Raw genomic sequence first — 17,159 nt, 5'->3', positions numbered from 1 at the left:
ATCATTAATATGTGGAAAATTACAAAGATTATTCACTGTAATTTTTTACACATGAGGGAGTGAGGACAAAGAGTTTGGTAAAAATATAAGTTGTCACAAGTCAGTGACAAGACTGTGAAACTAGAAATGAAGACTCTACTATGATTTCTATCCATATTAAAAAGAAAAGGTTTTGCATAAGGATTATAGTCAAGATTTTAAAGTTAACAGCTTCCACAAATTACAGCAACTTTAAATTCTCAAGATCATATACTCAGTTTCTCCTACCTGCTGCATACTCACCCTAACTCGGCCATGCCGTCCATGAACTCCTGCTTTGAGAATTCACACTGTGTTGCTGCTCTGAACTTCCAAGCAATGATTAGTACACTAATACTGGCTGGGTCAAGTGCCAGGTCATCACAAAATTGCTGTATACCATCTATACCAATTTTATTTTCATCTTGAGGATCTTAGGAAAATAAGAACAAATTGATATGGCAAAAGAAAAGTAACCAAGTTCTATAAGTTTATTACGCATCACTGTTCCCATGTCTTCATAAGAAACAACAGTGTTTTTAAGGCCACATTTTAAAACTGTACTCTTCACAATTTAGTCAAAGTTAAAACACCAATAAAACATTTTCCTTACAATATTTTTAAATCAACACATAGAAACCCCTCACCCCAACCTCCACCCAAAGCAAAGTCATGGACATAAGAGAGAGCTTTGCTTGTACTTGGGACACTCTTCCATACTCACACACATTCAGAAAATCAGTCACCTTTAAACAGGAATGTGACCTCTGAAAAAAGTATTAAAAGTCATGTTTTGTTTAGTCATTCTCTAATTGAACATCACAAAAGAATGAAATTCCTTTTCTCTTATGAACAGCTTAACCACAGCAGAACATTACATTCTTTAATTTGAAGAAATCACCAACAATAGTTATAAACTGAGCCATTCAACCCAATGGTACTGGCAAGAAATACATCCAATTTAAAGAAAAGCTACTTGCCTGACAGTTCTCAAAATTTTATGTCATTTTTCAAAAAATATTTGTCAGTTGAATCAGAAGAAAGGAAAGAAAACAGACTCCTCCAACTATTCTTAAACTAGGAAATGGAAAGTGAAAGAATTTCTTTCAGTAGAAAGAATGATTTTCTTAATTCCAAGGTACATAAGAGTCCTACAGAACACTTCCATCCAAACTAAGTTTAAGTCAACCAGCAGCCTCCAAGCTTGCTGGCAAAAGTTATGGCCAATATTACTTTAAAAGCATACTGAATATACTATAAACTGATTTTCTCAAAACTCTCAAAAACTCAAAACATTTTCTCAAAACTCTCCCAGGAAAGAGACAGAAATTACACCTTGAAAAGATCAATATTTTAAAAGAGAAAAAACAGACAAATATAAAAAAAATCCTGTTCCATATTATTCAGTAAAACACTTTGACGGGATGATAAATATGATGGACCTTTAGAGGTCATCTTGTCCAATTCTCTTCATTTTACAGATCAAGAAATTGATGCCCAAAAAGGTGAAGAGACTTGCCTAAAATGGAAGAGCCAAGATAAAAGGTCCTGGTAATTCCAGGTCCAGAGACTCCAAATCCAGTTCTTTTTTCATTACTTACCATTCTGCTATACATGAAGACCACAGAAGAATGTTTCCTTGTGAATACAGCTTTCCATATAGCTTGGGTCTGGGTAACTTTAGTTGATAACGTATTTATTGAGATATATATTATATACACATCAGTCATATAAACTAGAAACTACAGGAAAATTAAAGCACTCACCTTTGTATCTATTGTATAGTTGTTCTAACTTCTTTCTGTCTAATGATCCTTTAACACTTTCTCGTATATAAAGTTCAGGATTTTGAAAAAAATTGTCTGTTGCAACATCTAACTTCCAGTCATTTTGAGAAAGACAACTCACAGCTGTTTTTTCACTAGATTGCGTGAAGATCATAAACTGACGAACTTTATCCTTCTGCGATGATTTCAACTTGTTCTATTAGAACCAGAAGAGAAAGTGGAAGATATATATAACAACCAAAAAGACTTAATATTGCCACTGCAGCATACTAAATATGATTTCTACTTTTGTGTTCACTAAAATTATGACATTTCAATAAAATTTACTTTTGTGATCAAATAATATTCATTACAAGTTTTCTTTATGTGAAATAAACATGATTATTTATCTGCATTTTGGGAAAGAAAATAGAAACATATAGTCTACCAAGTGTATTTTATGTTTCCTTTTTTATCTTCTCATACTTTTCACTCATCCAGGAGGAGATACAGAATTTGCTCAAGTATCCAAGAAACTCCTACCAGTTTCTCTTCTTTCTCACTTTGGGTACCTTTTTCCCTTGACCTCCAATCACTAGCCCAAATACAAAACTTGTTAACCACTCTTCTTCAACAGAGAAGCATTATTACCTGGCCCAGATAATTTCTCATCTCTTCTGATCCAGAGAGAAGGAACAGAGAACATGATTGTAAGCCTTGTCTACTCATGATGAGCTTCCCTGAAAGTAACACCTAAAGTTTTATTTTCAAAACTCCCTCCCTCACTCCCGTAAGCTGATCCATTACTATTCTCCACCTCTCCCCCATCCTCCATAGTACCTACCTACAACAAACTCTATTAGGATACCTGTACCTGAGCTACGGTCAAGAATTGGTATGGGAGCTAGCAAATGGCAAAAAGCACCCTGCATAATGAGGTTTAACATGTAACCCTAATAAACTATGATCTGAGTTAGGGAACATAGAATTTTAAAGCTAACAGAACCCAGTAATCATCTAGTCCAATCCATTCATTTACAGTAGAGGAAATCGAGACTTAAGAAAAGTTAAAATATTTGTTTGCTAAAGATCTCTGGTGAAAGAGAACCCCCATGTCCCAAAGCAGTCCAATTCAGTTTTGGATGGCTCTGACAGCACATTTTTCTTTACATTAAACTGAATTTGCCTTGCAACAATTCTAACCCACTATCCCTAGTTTTGCTTCCTAGAGCCAAAAAGAATACATCTAATCCCCCTTGTGCAGGATGGGCAATTCAAAGGATGGAGCAGAAGCAAAATTATGTGGGTTTCATTTCCTACTGTGGTGAGGGAAAGGGTCTAACAGAAACCTGCAGGTGTCCTTAGACTACAAGGAGACACCACAGACGTCTCTTAGTAGAATGAGAAATGCTAAGGCACAAAGCCTACTGATTCTCTAAGGTAAGGAAAGTAATCAAGAGTTTAAAAGACTTGGAAAGAAAGAGAGTAAAGGGGAGCCCTCTGCCAGGACAGAAGAAGGGACTGGGGTGGGGGGATATCAGTTCATAGAAAACACTGGCTGAACTCTTCCAAAGAATGGTCAGGAAGTAGTGATGAGGTAATGAAAAATACACTAGACAAGAACTATGGATCCTGATTGAGGCTCTGCTACTAATAATGTGACCATGGGCAAGGATCTCTAAACCTGTTTCTTCTCCACTAAAACAAGGGGTGTAGACTCCATGATCTAGTCTAATGCTGCTTTAACTCTTGAAGTTCTATGTCTAGGATTCTTTCAAATACTTGAAGACTGCTAACCCTTTATTCTCTTCTCCAAGCTAACATATCTCAGTTCCTTCAACTAATTCTCATGGGGCATAATCTAAGGCCCTTCTTTCACCAACCTAGTCAGTACACTCTCAATGCTCTCTAGGACTGTCAATGTCCTTCTTACAATTGCCTCCTAGAAGTGAACACAATACTCCAAATATGTTCTAACAAGGGCAGAGCACAGCTGGACTGTCTCAGTACTCTAGTCCTAGACATATTTTTTGGTCTAGGCCTGAGATTTCATGACTGTAGAAACAGCCTCTGCGAATACAGAACAGCTGAAATTTAATCATACATAGGTGCCTAGAGTCCTGCAGGTTAAGTGACCTGTCCTTTGTCATGTAACTGATATATGTCAGAGAGGCCTTTTTCAGCTGAATACAGTCTCACCTCAATCAAGCTGATTTTTGTAAATCAAGTTCAAGATCTTACTTTTTTTTTTTTCCCCAATTCCAGCTTTTAGATTTGGCCAAATGTAATCAATTGACATATTTCTGAATCTTGACCCTGTCCATATTTTTGTATTCATCCTTGGTTACCTGCCCTTGTTTCCATCTTCTGAACATGCCTTTTTAAAATTAGTTGGTTGGTGAGTGCCCTGGGAATCCATATTGGTCTCTTTAGACCAAAGGTCTTCTCTCTCATTGCCCAAGGCCACACAGTTAAGTAGTGATAGTGAGCCAGGATTAGAATCCAGGCCTGAATCTCAGTCCAGAGATCTTTTCACTAAACTATGCTGCTCCCTGTGGATAAATATTTATAAAGCATTTTGAACTTTTCAATAAAATGTCAAAGTTCAAAACATTTCCACAAAACATGAAAAGCCCACAATCAAACAGGTAATAAAAACCAATGCTAGTATTAAATATGTGACTAACATGGAATAAATACGCTTCAAATCAAGTTTAATTATACATTGTCCCCCTCAAAACCACTATTGCTTATGACTAAGTTTGAAATTGACCTCTCTTCTTAAAAAGTGATGGTCCTGTTGTATAATTATTCATTTCTAAACTAATTAAATTTCAATAGCAACCCTACCTTTGAAGGGGTTGTTTGGTTTTGCTGAAAATAGAAGGGGAGGGAGCTTCTCATTTGGGGTAAAATTACCAATCCTCTCCTCAAGTACTTTATGGAGAGGTTACTTCAGAGACAAGCAACATGCCAGCAGTGACCATTAGCTACCCTCCTAACTTGTTCTAAAAATGACAGAAAGCAGTTTTAAAAAGAGTTCAATGTGTATTTATACATGGATCCATAGAATATCACTTACATATCCAACATCTCAACATACCTCTCTGAAGTTTTCTACATTTTGATAAAGCACCTCCTCCCCAGAATTTTAAGTTTCATACTCATCACACTAAAATGTTATGGGGGAAGGAGGATGCCAGGATCACAGGGAGATGGAAGGGCAAAGACAAGTTTTAGTTAGATTTTCTATTTAATTTAGAGAATTAACCAAGAAAACTTTTTGGTTTCAATCTTTATAGAAGAAAATATACAACTGATACATTCATAAAATGTATTAGTATTCGTTTATCCCTAAGCAAAGTATACTGAAAATACTTGAAACAATTTTTTATACAGAATTTTGCAGAAGACTAAAACAAATTCATCCCAGACCACAACTAGGATTGTTTGGTGTTTGTTTTTTTTTTAATTACTGCTATTAACTTGAAATCATACCTTAAAGTTGGGAAAAAATCTCAAGTTCTGCTTCAACCCCTACTTGAATAGGAGTTGGTTGTTGCAGCATTCCCAATAAATAGTCAGCTGGCCTCTACTTAAGCCCTCCCAACTTCCCAAGGCAGCCCACTGCACTTTGAGACTTCTCCAGAAGTATTAGGAAGACCTTTTTTTAAAACTATTGAACTGAAACCTTTCTTTGCAATTCTGATCTACTCCTCCTCATTTTGCCCCTCTGAGGAGAAAAATAAACCTAATTCCTTGTCCACATGACAGTCTTCTAAATACTTGAAGACAGTTATCTTATCTCCCCTAAGACTTCCCTTCTACAGGCTAAGTAACTGATATGGCATGGTTTCAAGTCTCCCCTATATGCTGGTAATTTGACAATGGTCTTTTTGAAAGGTAGATCTTATATTTTAAGAAATTAAAAATATATATTTAAGATGAAATAAGACCAGCAAAGAATATATATCACAGGAACTATAATATCTCTTGTTCTGGGTACTCTTATTAATGCACCCAGAGAGTACATTAGTTTTTTATGGATTTCTTTTTAACTACCATATCACATTGCTAACTCATGTTAAGTAAGTAGTACACTAAAACTCCAGGGGTTTTTTTTCTCATAAACTGTGGTGTGGCTTTAAGTCATCACTAGGTAATGTGCAAGAGGATATTTCATGGTATCCCAGTACCAAAGTAGAAGACACAGGGATAGACTTTGTTTGCCTTGACTTTCTTTTAAAAATATCTCGGATATAAAGAGATACATACATATATATGTAAATACATACATAACCCATTTTTATTCATTTTATGTCATTTGTTTCTTAAAGGTCAGTTGTAAATCCAAAAAGGTTTTAATATACTTTAATAAATCCTATTCTTTGCACTCTATAGCTTTCAATCCCCCCTTCTGTATATGTTCAGTGGTCAAATCTTGTTTCTGCCTCCACAACATTATGTCTGGTTCCTCTCTCAAAGAGCCACTACTTAGTTAAGGTGCTCATCGCTTCTCATCCTCATTATTCATCTTCCTGCCAAGTATCTCCTCCTCCTCTCCAACTCAGTCCACTCTTCACAGCTGCTAAAGAAACTTTTCTAAAGTTCAGGTCTGACCAAATCATTCTCCTATTCATAAGTTCAAAGATGTAGAGGTAGGTGCAAGAGACCTCAGGTCATTGAATCCAAGCCCCTTGTTTTAGATATGAGTAAAGGGAACAATATGCCCCAGCAGCTCCCCATCACCTCAAGGATAACATGATGTTTGACAATCTACCTGTCTAGACTAGTCCAATAGAGCCCGTATGGGGGTAATGTCTACACACTGCTCTGTTACAGTATAGCCAAACTGGCCTTCGTGCTGATCCTCACAAATTACGCTCTATCCAGAAACATCTCAAATCTGACATGTGCCAAACTGAACTGATTTCCGAAGTCCCTCTGCAACCTTCTTCCTCATTTTCCCATTACTGGAGAGAGTACACTGTCCTCAACTCCTTACTCTCCCATCTCCCCTTCTTCCATATTCAGGCTATTGCCAAGGCCTGTTATTTCTATTTTCAATTCTTTCATATATGCACCTTTCTCTCCATGCCACTGCCCCCACCCTGATGCAGGCCCTCATCACCATGCACCTGGACTACTGCAATAGCTTGCTGGTCTCTCTGCCTCAAGTCCCTCTCCACTCCAGTCCATCCTCCACTCAGTTATTTCTTCATTAAACACAGGTCTATGTCAACATCTCCCTCCCTACTTCAATAAATGCCAGTAGCTCCCTATTATCTCCAGGATCAAATATAATACTCTCTGTTTGACTTTTAGAATCCTTCATCATCTGGCTCCTACCTATCTTACAACAAATCTTCCTATATCTTACTCCTTCCATATACGCTATGGTCCAGTGACACTGTCCTCTTTGCTGTTCCTTGAAGAAGACCATCCAACTTCCAATTTCAAGTGTTTTCCCTGGCTGTCCCCTACATCTGGAAATCTTCCATCTCCATTTCCTGCCTTCCTTGGCTTTATCAAAATCTCAAAGTTGTGACTAAAGTTCCACCTTCTGCAAGAAGCCTTTCTCAGTCTTCATTAATCTTATTTCCATCTCTCTGCCCTTCAGTTTATCCCACCTCTATACTGCTTGTGTGTACATGGTTATTTGCATGTTGTCACCCCCAAAAGAATGTGAAGTCCTTGAAAGCAGGGATTATTTTTTGCCTTTCTTCATATCTCAGTACTTATAAAAGTGACTGACACAATAGGCATTTGATAAATGCTTACTGCCTGACCCATGCCACTGCATTGGTCATCCCTTCAAGCCTGCACTACACTCCTTCCTCATTTCTATTTCTTGAAATTATTGCTTTCCTCCAAGATTCAGCTCAAGAACAAACCTCCTACATGAACCTTTCCTGATCCCCGAGGTTAGTAGTGCCCTTCCTCCCCAAACTACTTTGCGTTGACTTTGTATATAGTCTCCACAAACTTATGCATGTGCACACTGTCTCCCTGACAGAATATAAGCAGCACTGAGGGCATGGCCTGCTTCTCTTTGCCTTGTTCCCAGCACTGAGCCCAGTACCTGGACCATAACAGGTGTTAGATGACTGACTCTGCATGACAAAATGGATCTGCTCAATCTATTACTGACTTCCCAGACAGCAAAATATTTGACGATTTGGGGAATAAAAGGAGAGTTGAGAAAAATCTTACCTATAAAGACTTTTTAAATCATAGAAATGAATAACTAAACATAACCTATTCAAAGTATCTGAAGAGACATTACATTAAATTCCAATTCCATTACACTACATTTCAAAATGTTTTATTTTGTTCAAATGTAAATTTCTTAAGGGTTGTTGCTTTTGGCAGGTGGAGTGGACAATTGCAATACTTAATATTAAAATATTTAGGTGCAAAAATATATGGCCAGTATTGATTAAAAAGGCTTTAAAGTTATCTTCTTCTCCAATAGCTACTGAGGAAGTAAACATGCTGACTACTGATTAGCAAGGCACTAGATAAGGAGAGTGGGTTCTTAGAAAGGCAAATGACCATTCCTCACTCTGGCAAAGACGTTATTCACAGCCCTCTCAGTTCCATTTCCCAGATGATTCCCAGAACCTGGAACAAATTTGTTTTTAAACATTTGCACAGTAGTTAGAGAAGGTGAATTGAACTCTGCAGTGTTGAGTCGATGTAGTAAATTTGGGGTTGGGTACAGAGTCTGCCCCTTCTTTTACCTTCAAAATTGGTGGACAAAATTTATACACTCATTTCCAGAGTCAGAGAAAAATCTCCTGAGAACCTAACAGAAAGCACCCCGTTCTCCCTGAGTCAAGGATAAAGGGGCAAGGTGAAATCTGGCACTTCTCTATAAATTAAGGCTGGGAAATGGGAGGAATGGCTAGCCAGAGGAGGCATTTCTTGAGGCTGGGAAGAGGTGTTGAGGGATAAGTTAGCACCTTCTTTATTTTTTTTTTTAAATCACAAGTCTGGCATAAACAAACTTTTAACAACAAGAGTATCACAGCTATTAAAGTTTAGCACAGCACAATGTAATATGTGCCATTCACCCAGAATTCTGGTTGTGTGTAAATATGTCTGAGTAGTCACCAAATCAGATAATACAATTTTTGGTACTAAAAGTTAAGATTATCCAAATATCCACAAATACGTAATATGGTACAATAGTGAGGATGCAACAAATGGATACAGGATCTGCTCTGATGATGAGGTTTTGAATGGCAGTCATACACTGACTTGTAAAAGTCAAAAGGGACATTCATACATTTTAATTCTTATCTAATCATACCAAACTTTGACATTTATATCTAAAGCAATGCAAACATCACATAAAAGAGTAAAAGATGAAGGCTGAAGAAATAAAAAACACTTTAGATATGACACATACTATTGTCACCAAATTGATCAAATTTATTTTATGGAGGATAGAAATAATTATGCAGTATTTCTTTCTCTTCTGAGTATTTATAATTTCTTACCTAGATTTCATTCTAACATGCACACACATGCATGCATTCACATTCACAAAAGATAAGTATCCCAATATACTAAAACTTAACATTTTCAAGTAAGAATTAATTTTAAAGATTCCAATACATGATACTTGTAAAAATAAAACACACCCTAACACCAATCTTAAGTATTATTTCTAAATTTTGTGACTACAAATTTACAGCTGCTCACCCTGCTCTGCTTCATCTTTCTTTTTTAGAACCACCAGAAGGAAATAAAGATGCCCAGACCTAAAAAGTTTTTTTTAAAAGGAATTAATGTTCTAACTTTATTCCAATTACCTCCAGATTCAAATGACATTAGCACATACCCCACTCCCATCCCCCACCAAAATTTGTAATAATTTTTTAAAAACCTTAAGTGACCTGAGAAAAATGTGCATATTTATTCTGATATTAACAAAATATTTAATATTTCAAATAAAGTAAGTAAAGATAAGACCTAGAATCTTAATTTCAACATACAGAGATCACTTACATGGTCAAGTTTTAAACTTCAGCCTTGTTTCATCAAAAATCACTCACCTATCTGAAATCTTCTTAAACACGTGAGGGCTAAGGCCAAAGGAGAAAACTGCTGCCTATTTCTAAACCTTAAAAAGTTTATTTTGAAAGCTACCATTCTAGAAAGGGCAAAGTAAGAACACAGTTGAAGGGGATTCCCTCCCCCACTACCTTCAAAGAGTCTTTTAAAAAGTAGGGGGGGAAACTCAAGGGAAAGAAGGAAAAGTAGACCAACATAACTATATAGAAGGAATCCTTCCAAGTGTTATAAAAGTAAATAAAAACATATTTGCAATTTTCAATATTTAATTTATAAGAGAAAAAAGTAGCCATTCCTTAAATGTGGCTACCTAAAGGGATCACTTAGAAGTGAAACTATAAGTACAAAAAGTTTAATATTTTATAGATGAATGCAAAACTGTAGAAGAGAAAATGCGTTTACAGGTCTGTCATAAGCCCATTTTAGAAACAGGTGGCAACAAAAAAAGTGGTTACAATCTGTGTTTTTATATGTTCAGAGACTTTTAGAAAAGCCAAAGCCTAACAGGAAAGATAAAGAGGCTTGAGAGTCAGAAAAAAACAGAAAATCATAGGATCACAGGATTACAGATTTAAGAGCTGAAAGAGACTTTAGCAACCCTAAAGTTCAAACCCTTTATTTTACAGATGAGACCATGAGTAGAAAGCAAAATGGAAGGGAAAATACGTACTAGAGAAACAAAAAGCTTTGTTTTCAGATGAAAAAGGCTTAGAAAAAAATTAATTATTTTAATTTAATAATTACCCTAATAATGTTTACTTTTCAGCACGGGCCAAGTTCATTCAGAAATTTTCTACAGCCCATATGTGCAACTGATAGTTGAAATTAACTTTTTTCAAAGTGCTGAAGTGTTACTAAGAATCAAAAAAGGAATATATAAATATACAATGTAATTATAGTATACAAAGTTATATAGTAGCAATATACCCCCTCCAAATTATTTCACTCAACAAAGAAAAGATATTTCGAACTTTCTACAATGCACTTATAAATTTACCTTATACCCTCTTTAAGAAATGTTACATTATACACAAACTTAGTTGTTTGTTCATCAGATTGCCCAAAAGCTCAACTTTAAGGGAATGGGAACCTCTTTCACTTTCCACTTTCACGGTGACAATTTCATATATGGAATAATCAACTTTAAGACAAGCTTTGCTTAACAACAAAGAGCACTTTAACGCAGTATGTTGTGTTTACTCAAGAAGCTCAGCAACAGAAGTTGAATGCTGGCTTTGGTTTTGCTATGAAGAAGTCCAAGTCCTGGTTGTAAAAATGTAGCATGACAAACATTCCCCTAACTGTGGATTATCTGTAGTATGGAGGGATGAATTAGCATCTGCAAATAGATCTGTGATCTCACAGATTTAGGAGTTTCTTCTCATGAGGCTTAGCACAACCTATGTCTCCTATCTAGATCTTCCCATAAGTGAATCCCCAGGGGCACCACAGAAGTCCAGGAGGCATTCCTAGAGTTCTCTTCACACTGTGAGTGTATTCACTGTGCACCCTGGCTCTGGAGCACTTATCCCTTGCTGCCCTCCCTTTTGGACCACCTCATCTTCCCATCCTGTCACACATCTTTTGTCATACATCAATGACATCTTTTATTATTTTTCTTCAAAGGTCCTCACTGGTTATATGTTACAGCCTCTTCACATCACCATGTATCACTCATTCTTTAGCCTTAGGCAACAACATTTTTAATTCTTTGTAGACTGTTCTGTTACATGTATTCCACATAATAAGCAGGAGTAATTTAAAATACCCGGACTCAACAGAATCTCAAGATTGGAACAGACTTGAAAGGCCACTGACAGTCCAAACCAAACCCGTACAAGAATACTCTCTATGCAAGCACTTAGAAATTGATTCATCCCTTACAAAAACTGAAGCAAAGTAAGTTAAGCAGAAGCAAGAAGATAATCTATACAATGACAATAATATAAATTAAATGAATAACAAAACAACAGAATCAAAATTGATTGCTATGAAATGATAATGAGCAAGTCTGATCCAAAGAAGTGATATGAAAATAAACTCACCACTTTCTTTTGAGGTTGGGGGAATAGCTTACTGGTACAGGGGATAGAATGCAGGGCCTTGAGTCAGGAAGATTCATCTTTCTGGCTTCAAATCTGGCCTCACTCAGATACTTACTAGTTGGGTGTCCCTGGGCAAGTTACTTAATCCTGTTTGCCTCAGTTTCATCTGTAAAAGTGAGCTGGAGAAGGAAATGGCAGACCACTCCAGTATGCTGGCCAAGAAAACCCCAAAAGGAGTCAAAAAGAGTCAGACACAACTGAAAAATAACTGAACAAACTGTACAATGTAAGACTTTTTCCAATGTACTGCTTAGTTCTGAACTGTTTATTTTCTCTTTTTTATTATTTGTAATAACAACTGACTCTGGGAGTAAAGAGGGAGGGATAAAGTGGGAAACTTTGATGATATAAAACCAAAAACTTATAATTTCTTATAGAAATCATTCATTCTCCTCCTGAAGACCTCCAGTAAAGAGGAACAGATCCTGAAGTACCCCTTTCTGCTCTGAGTCAGCTTTAAAAGCTAACAAGTTTTCCCTTAAAGTCAAGTCTCCTTTTCACAATTTTCAAACCACTCTTTTATGTCTGATTACTAGGATCAAGCAGCACATGCCAAAGCTCTCTTTATTATGACAATTTTTTAAATACTGGAAGACAGTTACTACATTCTTCAAGTCTTCTGCAGCCTAAACACCCACTTTTTCTTCTTGTAAGACAAACTAGGTCCCTTATCATGCCAATATCCTTCCTCTCCTACATGGCAACTTGTCCATGTCCATCCTAAAATGTAGCAGCAAACAGTGAAATGACCATCCCCCTATTCTGAACACTGTTCCCATGCTGCACTATGATCAATTCACTAAAAACTTCAAATCTTTTTCACATAACCTAGCTGGTAGTCATGCCTCCACTAATCTGTACTTGTGAGGACAGATGTTTCGAAGCCAAGTAGGTTTTTCCATTTAGACCTATTAAATGTCATTGTTTTAGCCTGCTGAGATCTTTGGGGATCCCGAATGCTAGCTAGTGGGTGAGTTCTGTGTGGGACAGGTCTGTATCACCTCCAATATGATAAGTACACCATCTATACCTTCATATAAGTAAATGAGAAATGTGTGCACCAGCAAAGGGCCAAGAGTAAAAATAAGGAAAACTCCTTTCAACTTTCAGTTTCCTCAGATGTAAAAATAGGGAATTGAACTAAACAATCTGTAAATTCCCCTCTCAAGCTCGAAAATTCTATGATTATTTTCAACTGTCTCCCCACAATAAATTCTGCAGCAGAGCTTCTAACAAGGGGTAAAATTAGCTGACAAGTTTGGCTACTTTCCCTTTCCCATGACCATGCTCTCTATCTAAGGTTTTAATTAACAAAACAAATAAAGGAAGAGAAGTTAACAGACCAAGTTTGTTTTACAATCCCTACAATCAGCTCCTAGAAAATGGACAATTGTTTATGTTGAAAGATTTGGGGCAGAATCAATTTACAACTCAGATATTACCCCAAATTACATTGTTTTTATTTTCAGCATAATGTATATATATATATGTTAATTATCTGTGTACCCGTAGTTTCTCTTCCCCTCTCCCATCCCTAGTAGAAATTAAGTTCCTTGAGGGCAGGGACTGCTTCAGTTTTTGCCTCTGTAACTCCAGGACCCAGCAGAAGCTTAATTTTAAAATGCTGGTTGAATTAAGTTGAACTGAAATATAAAAATATTATGCCATATACAACAAACATTTAATTGAATCACTGATCTCTGAGGTCAGTACTGAGCAATTTTTAAAAATAATAGTCATACTATTTAATAAAGAAAAATTACAAGAAAATTCCTTTAAAATTATACTATTTCATGGAGAATAGCTTGAAAGCAATAACTTTCAGTGATTAGTATTCATTATATAATACAGCTTCAAAGTGTGTTTCCTTTTTTGCCAGAAAAAAACAAACCCCAAAACCTAAAATACATCTAGGTAAATTGGCTACTAGATTCTACTCAAGCAACTGTTTGTGTCCATACAGTAACCAAGTCCTATCTGGAACTATATATCTCTTCATCAAATTTCATACTTAATCCTGCCACAAAGAGAAACACATATCCTGTTTGAAAAGTGAAGCTTTGCATTTTCATTCTATATGGGTCAATGTATATGACAAACATAACCTGAAAATAACCAATCAATGCTAGCTAAGATCTGTCCATTTAGAATAAAAAATAATTAATTGTAGCTTACATTTTATAACTACATGCACACAACACACAAAAAAAAAAAATTAGGGAAGAGTTTGGTTTTTTGTAGTCAATTAAAATGTTTTGCCCAAAGTATTTTGACTTGTTATGAAAACAGAATTAGGTCACTATTCAATATGATAAGAAATTACACAGAATTCAATCGGGAAGACCAACTCTATAGGAAGGGTATTTGCATAAAAAGTCAACTTTTCTGAGTACAGATTTTGACAGGGGTACAGACAACTAAGGATTTTATTTTAAAAAAACCTGCTCAAAGTACTTTTTTTGGTAGAACAATAGGTTTTGTCTGCTTAAGTGAGACTTAATTCACTGTCCCACATGGGTAGCAAAATAGACTTGGGTATTCATTTTCAAAAAGAATGTGAATTGTTAGGAATAAAACTTTTAAAAAAATCCAAAATATAAATTAAAATATGCTAAGAATCCTAAGTTACCTGAAATTTTTCTCCATACAAAGCAACTTTTAAGATCTATTTTAAAAAAAAAATTTTCACTAATGAATATGTTCAAATATTTCAAGGACCCATGATTTCATCCAAATGGTTACTCTTCATCTTCACTCCACCTCCATTCACATCTCAATCCTACTAGGATTTAGTGTAGTAGTCTATCTTCATGAATCCTTGAGGCTGGAAAAATACCTTTAGTGGGCAGCCAACTTTTCTGTGCTGAGTGTCTCCAAATTTGGCTAACCTGGTACCCCCATATACATGACCAAGATAGAACCCATCCTTGTGCAAAACAACACTTGAAGTCTCTCCTGTTTGTATGCACCTGCCTGGGCTTGCTTTCCAATACAATATATTTTGGGGGATTGGGGTCGCATCTGCTTCATAATGCAGCATGAAAAGTAGAATTTGAGTGGAGATCCATCACACAGCTATTAAGTCAAATTCAACAAATTTCACTGCAGCCTTACAGTCAGTTAATAAATGAGTATATGACTAAATTATTAGTAGTAAGGAATGAAGATTCCAATAGAGGCTTTGTGTAGACCAACAGAACAGACTAATTTTGGGTTGCTGTTTATAAATTTTCAAACTTTGTAATAGGTCAATAAGAAGGCAGAGCAAAAATCAATTTAAATTCCTCATTTTATAAATGAGAAAACTGAGGACTACAGGTCAAAACACTTTCCTAAAGTCCATATAATAAGTAACAGCTCAAACTTCAAACCAGGTCTTTTGGTTCCAAATCCAATGCTCTTTCCATCATATCAAGCAAAGTGTTCACTATGCCAGGCTGGCCCTATATCTGTATAAAGGTATACTTTTGTGCAGGAACAAGACTGCTATTTAATAAATATATCAATACATACATTCAAAGTAGTTCAAAACACTTTTGGAATGACCCCTCCAGAATCACCCTCCAAAAACCTGTAACACATCCCTTCTGACTAACATCAATATTGAAAAATCTCATCCCTGATATAAGTTTATTACCTTCTATGGTTATAGTTTTGGACAGGATGGTACACATTTAGATATATAATTTCTGGTCATTTAAAGATCCACGTTTCATGTTACACTGATTTTTAAAACCAAGTCATTAAAACTAAATATTTCAAAAGTATGATATCTGAACCTTAATTTAAATCACGATTCATCAATATAACACATTTGAATTATTTAACTCAGATCATTATTTTATTTCTTTAAGTACAAAAAGTATTTAGATTAAAACAAGTATTAATGCTTTAATTTTCCAATCTCATTTTCCTACCAAATCTTAAGATCTAAAGCTAGTAAAAAAGATTTAGTTATGACATGAATATCAACTTCAGACACAACAGTTAGTGAAAGTTCACAGACTTACAGACAGGCTTAAAGAATTTGAGAGCTGAAAAGGATCTGAGATATCACCTGGTTCCCCTCATTTTTATAGCCACAGAAACTGAGACCTAAGGAAGATAAGTGAACTCCCAAGGTCAGGTTAGTAGAGTCTGAGACCAGACTCTATGTCTTCTCATTCCTAGATCAGTCCTCTTTCCACTACACCAAATTACCACTATTTTGAAAGTAAGATCTCACATTTGTAAAACTGCCACAATTTGAAATTTATTGACCACAAACTACCCCAATTCATAAAACAATTGCATAAACTTTAATTAATGCATTCTTTGCAGTACAAGACTGTTCCTTTCCCAAAAATATATATTATGGCATTAATAAACTTGAGAAGCCTCCATACTTCAAGAATCTGTTATCTGCTCCCTGTGGGAGATCAAAGAGTCTCTTAGGTACTCAATGTGGTCTTGCTTTCTTTGTATGCCCAGCGATTATTATTAATACAGTGCCTGGCATACACCAAGTATTTAATAAATGCTTATTGACTAAAAGCTGCTATGGCCAAAAAGTGTACTGCACTTGCTGTCCATCTGGTGAGGATTAACCTCTTCTGAACTCTGCTAGTGGCATGACCACTATGTAATGTAGTCCATCCCCCATTCTGGAAGCTTTTCCAAAGTGGTAGAATCACAGAGATAGGATTCTGCTGGCACAGCCTTCAAGAACCTGAGGTCATCTCCCCATACTCTCTGATGAAGACCAGAGGACTTCTGCAGAGAAGTATCATCTTGTTTGAATGGATCTGTGCTCTCATTCAGACTTATTCATGCCTGTCTTTCCTTCAAATTCACAATAAACAAAAACCCCACAATAAACAAAAACCCCGCAATAAAATCATGAAAATGCATTGTACTATTTTCTCTAGGTATTTCAGCACCTGTCCTGTGCTGACTTCACTTGAAATTTCAACAGGAAGATGTAAGAACTTCATGCCTTGAAGGTTCTTGCTACCAAAGAAAAGTGGACAGGCACTGTATAGCATAACATAAAGAGCACTAGATTTATAATATTAAAAAAAAAAACAAAACTAGTTTTCCAGGGTTCCAACACCAACTTGTGACCTTGGATGAGTCAAAGCCCCTGAGTTTCAAATTCTTCTGTAAAACTGAGGTATTTCTTCTACTATTACAAGATGGGTATGAGTCA

General features: G+C 36.0%; 1 protein-coding gene across 7 annotated transcripts in view; it reads right to left on the bottom strand.

Annotated features, from left to right (window-relative positions):
• DCUN1D1 (defective in cullin neddylation 1 domain containing 1) overlaps window positions 1-17,159 on the bottom strand; it is a 47,107-nt gene that overhangs the window by 22,369 nt on the left and 7,579 nt on the right. For 5 of the 7 annotated variants that reach the window (XM_072618367.1, XM_072618372.1, XM_072618373.1 and 2 more), the window contains 2 exons: window positions 1,785-2,001; window positions 283-451 (listed from right to left, as the gene is read on the bottom strand). In XM_072618367.1, the coding sequence (XP_072474468.1) occupies window positions 283-451; window positions 1,785-2,001 (386 nt within the window). Of the gene's footprint in view, window positions 1-282; window positions 452-1,784; window positions 2,002-4,634; window positions 4,793-9,494; window positions 9,554-17,159 lie in introns of all 7 variants that reach the window. The other 2 variants (XM_072618369.1, XM_072618368.1) reach the window with 2 other exon arrangements.

The sequence above is a fragment of the Notamacropus eugenii genome, chromosome 6 (assembly GCF_028372415.1).
Source record: "Notamacropus eugenii isolate mMacEug1 chromosome 6, mMacEug1.pri_v2, whole genome shotgun sequence".
Taxonomy (NCBI): Eukaryota; Metazoa; Chordata; class Mammalia; order Diprotodontia; family Macropodidae; genus Notamacropus; species Notamacropus eugenii.
This window is presented reverse-complemented; position numbering and strand designations above follow the sequence as displayed.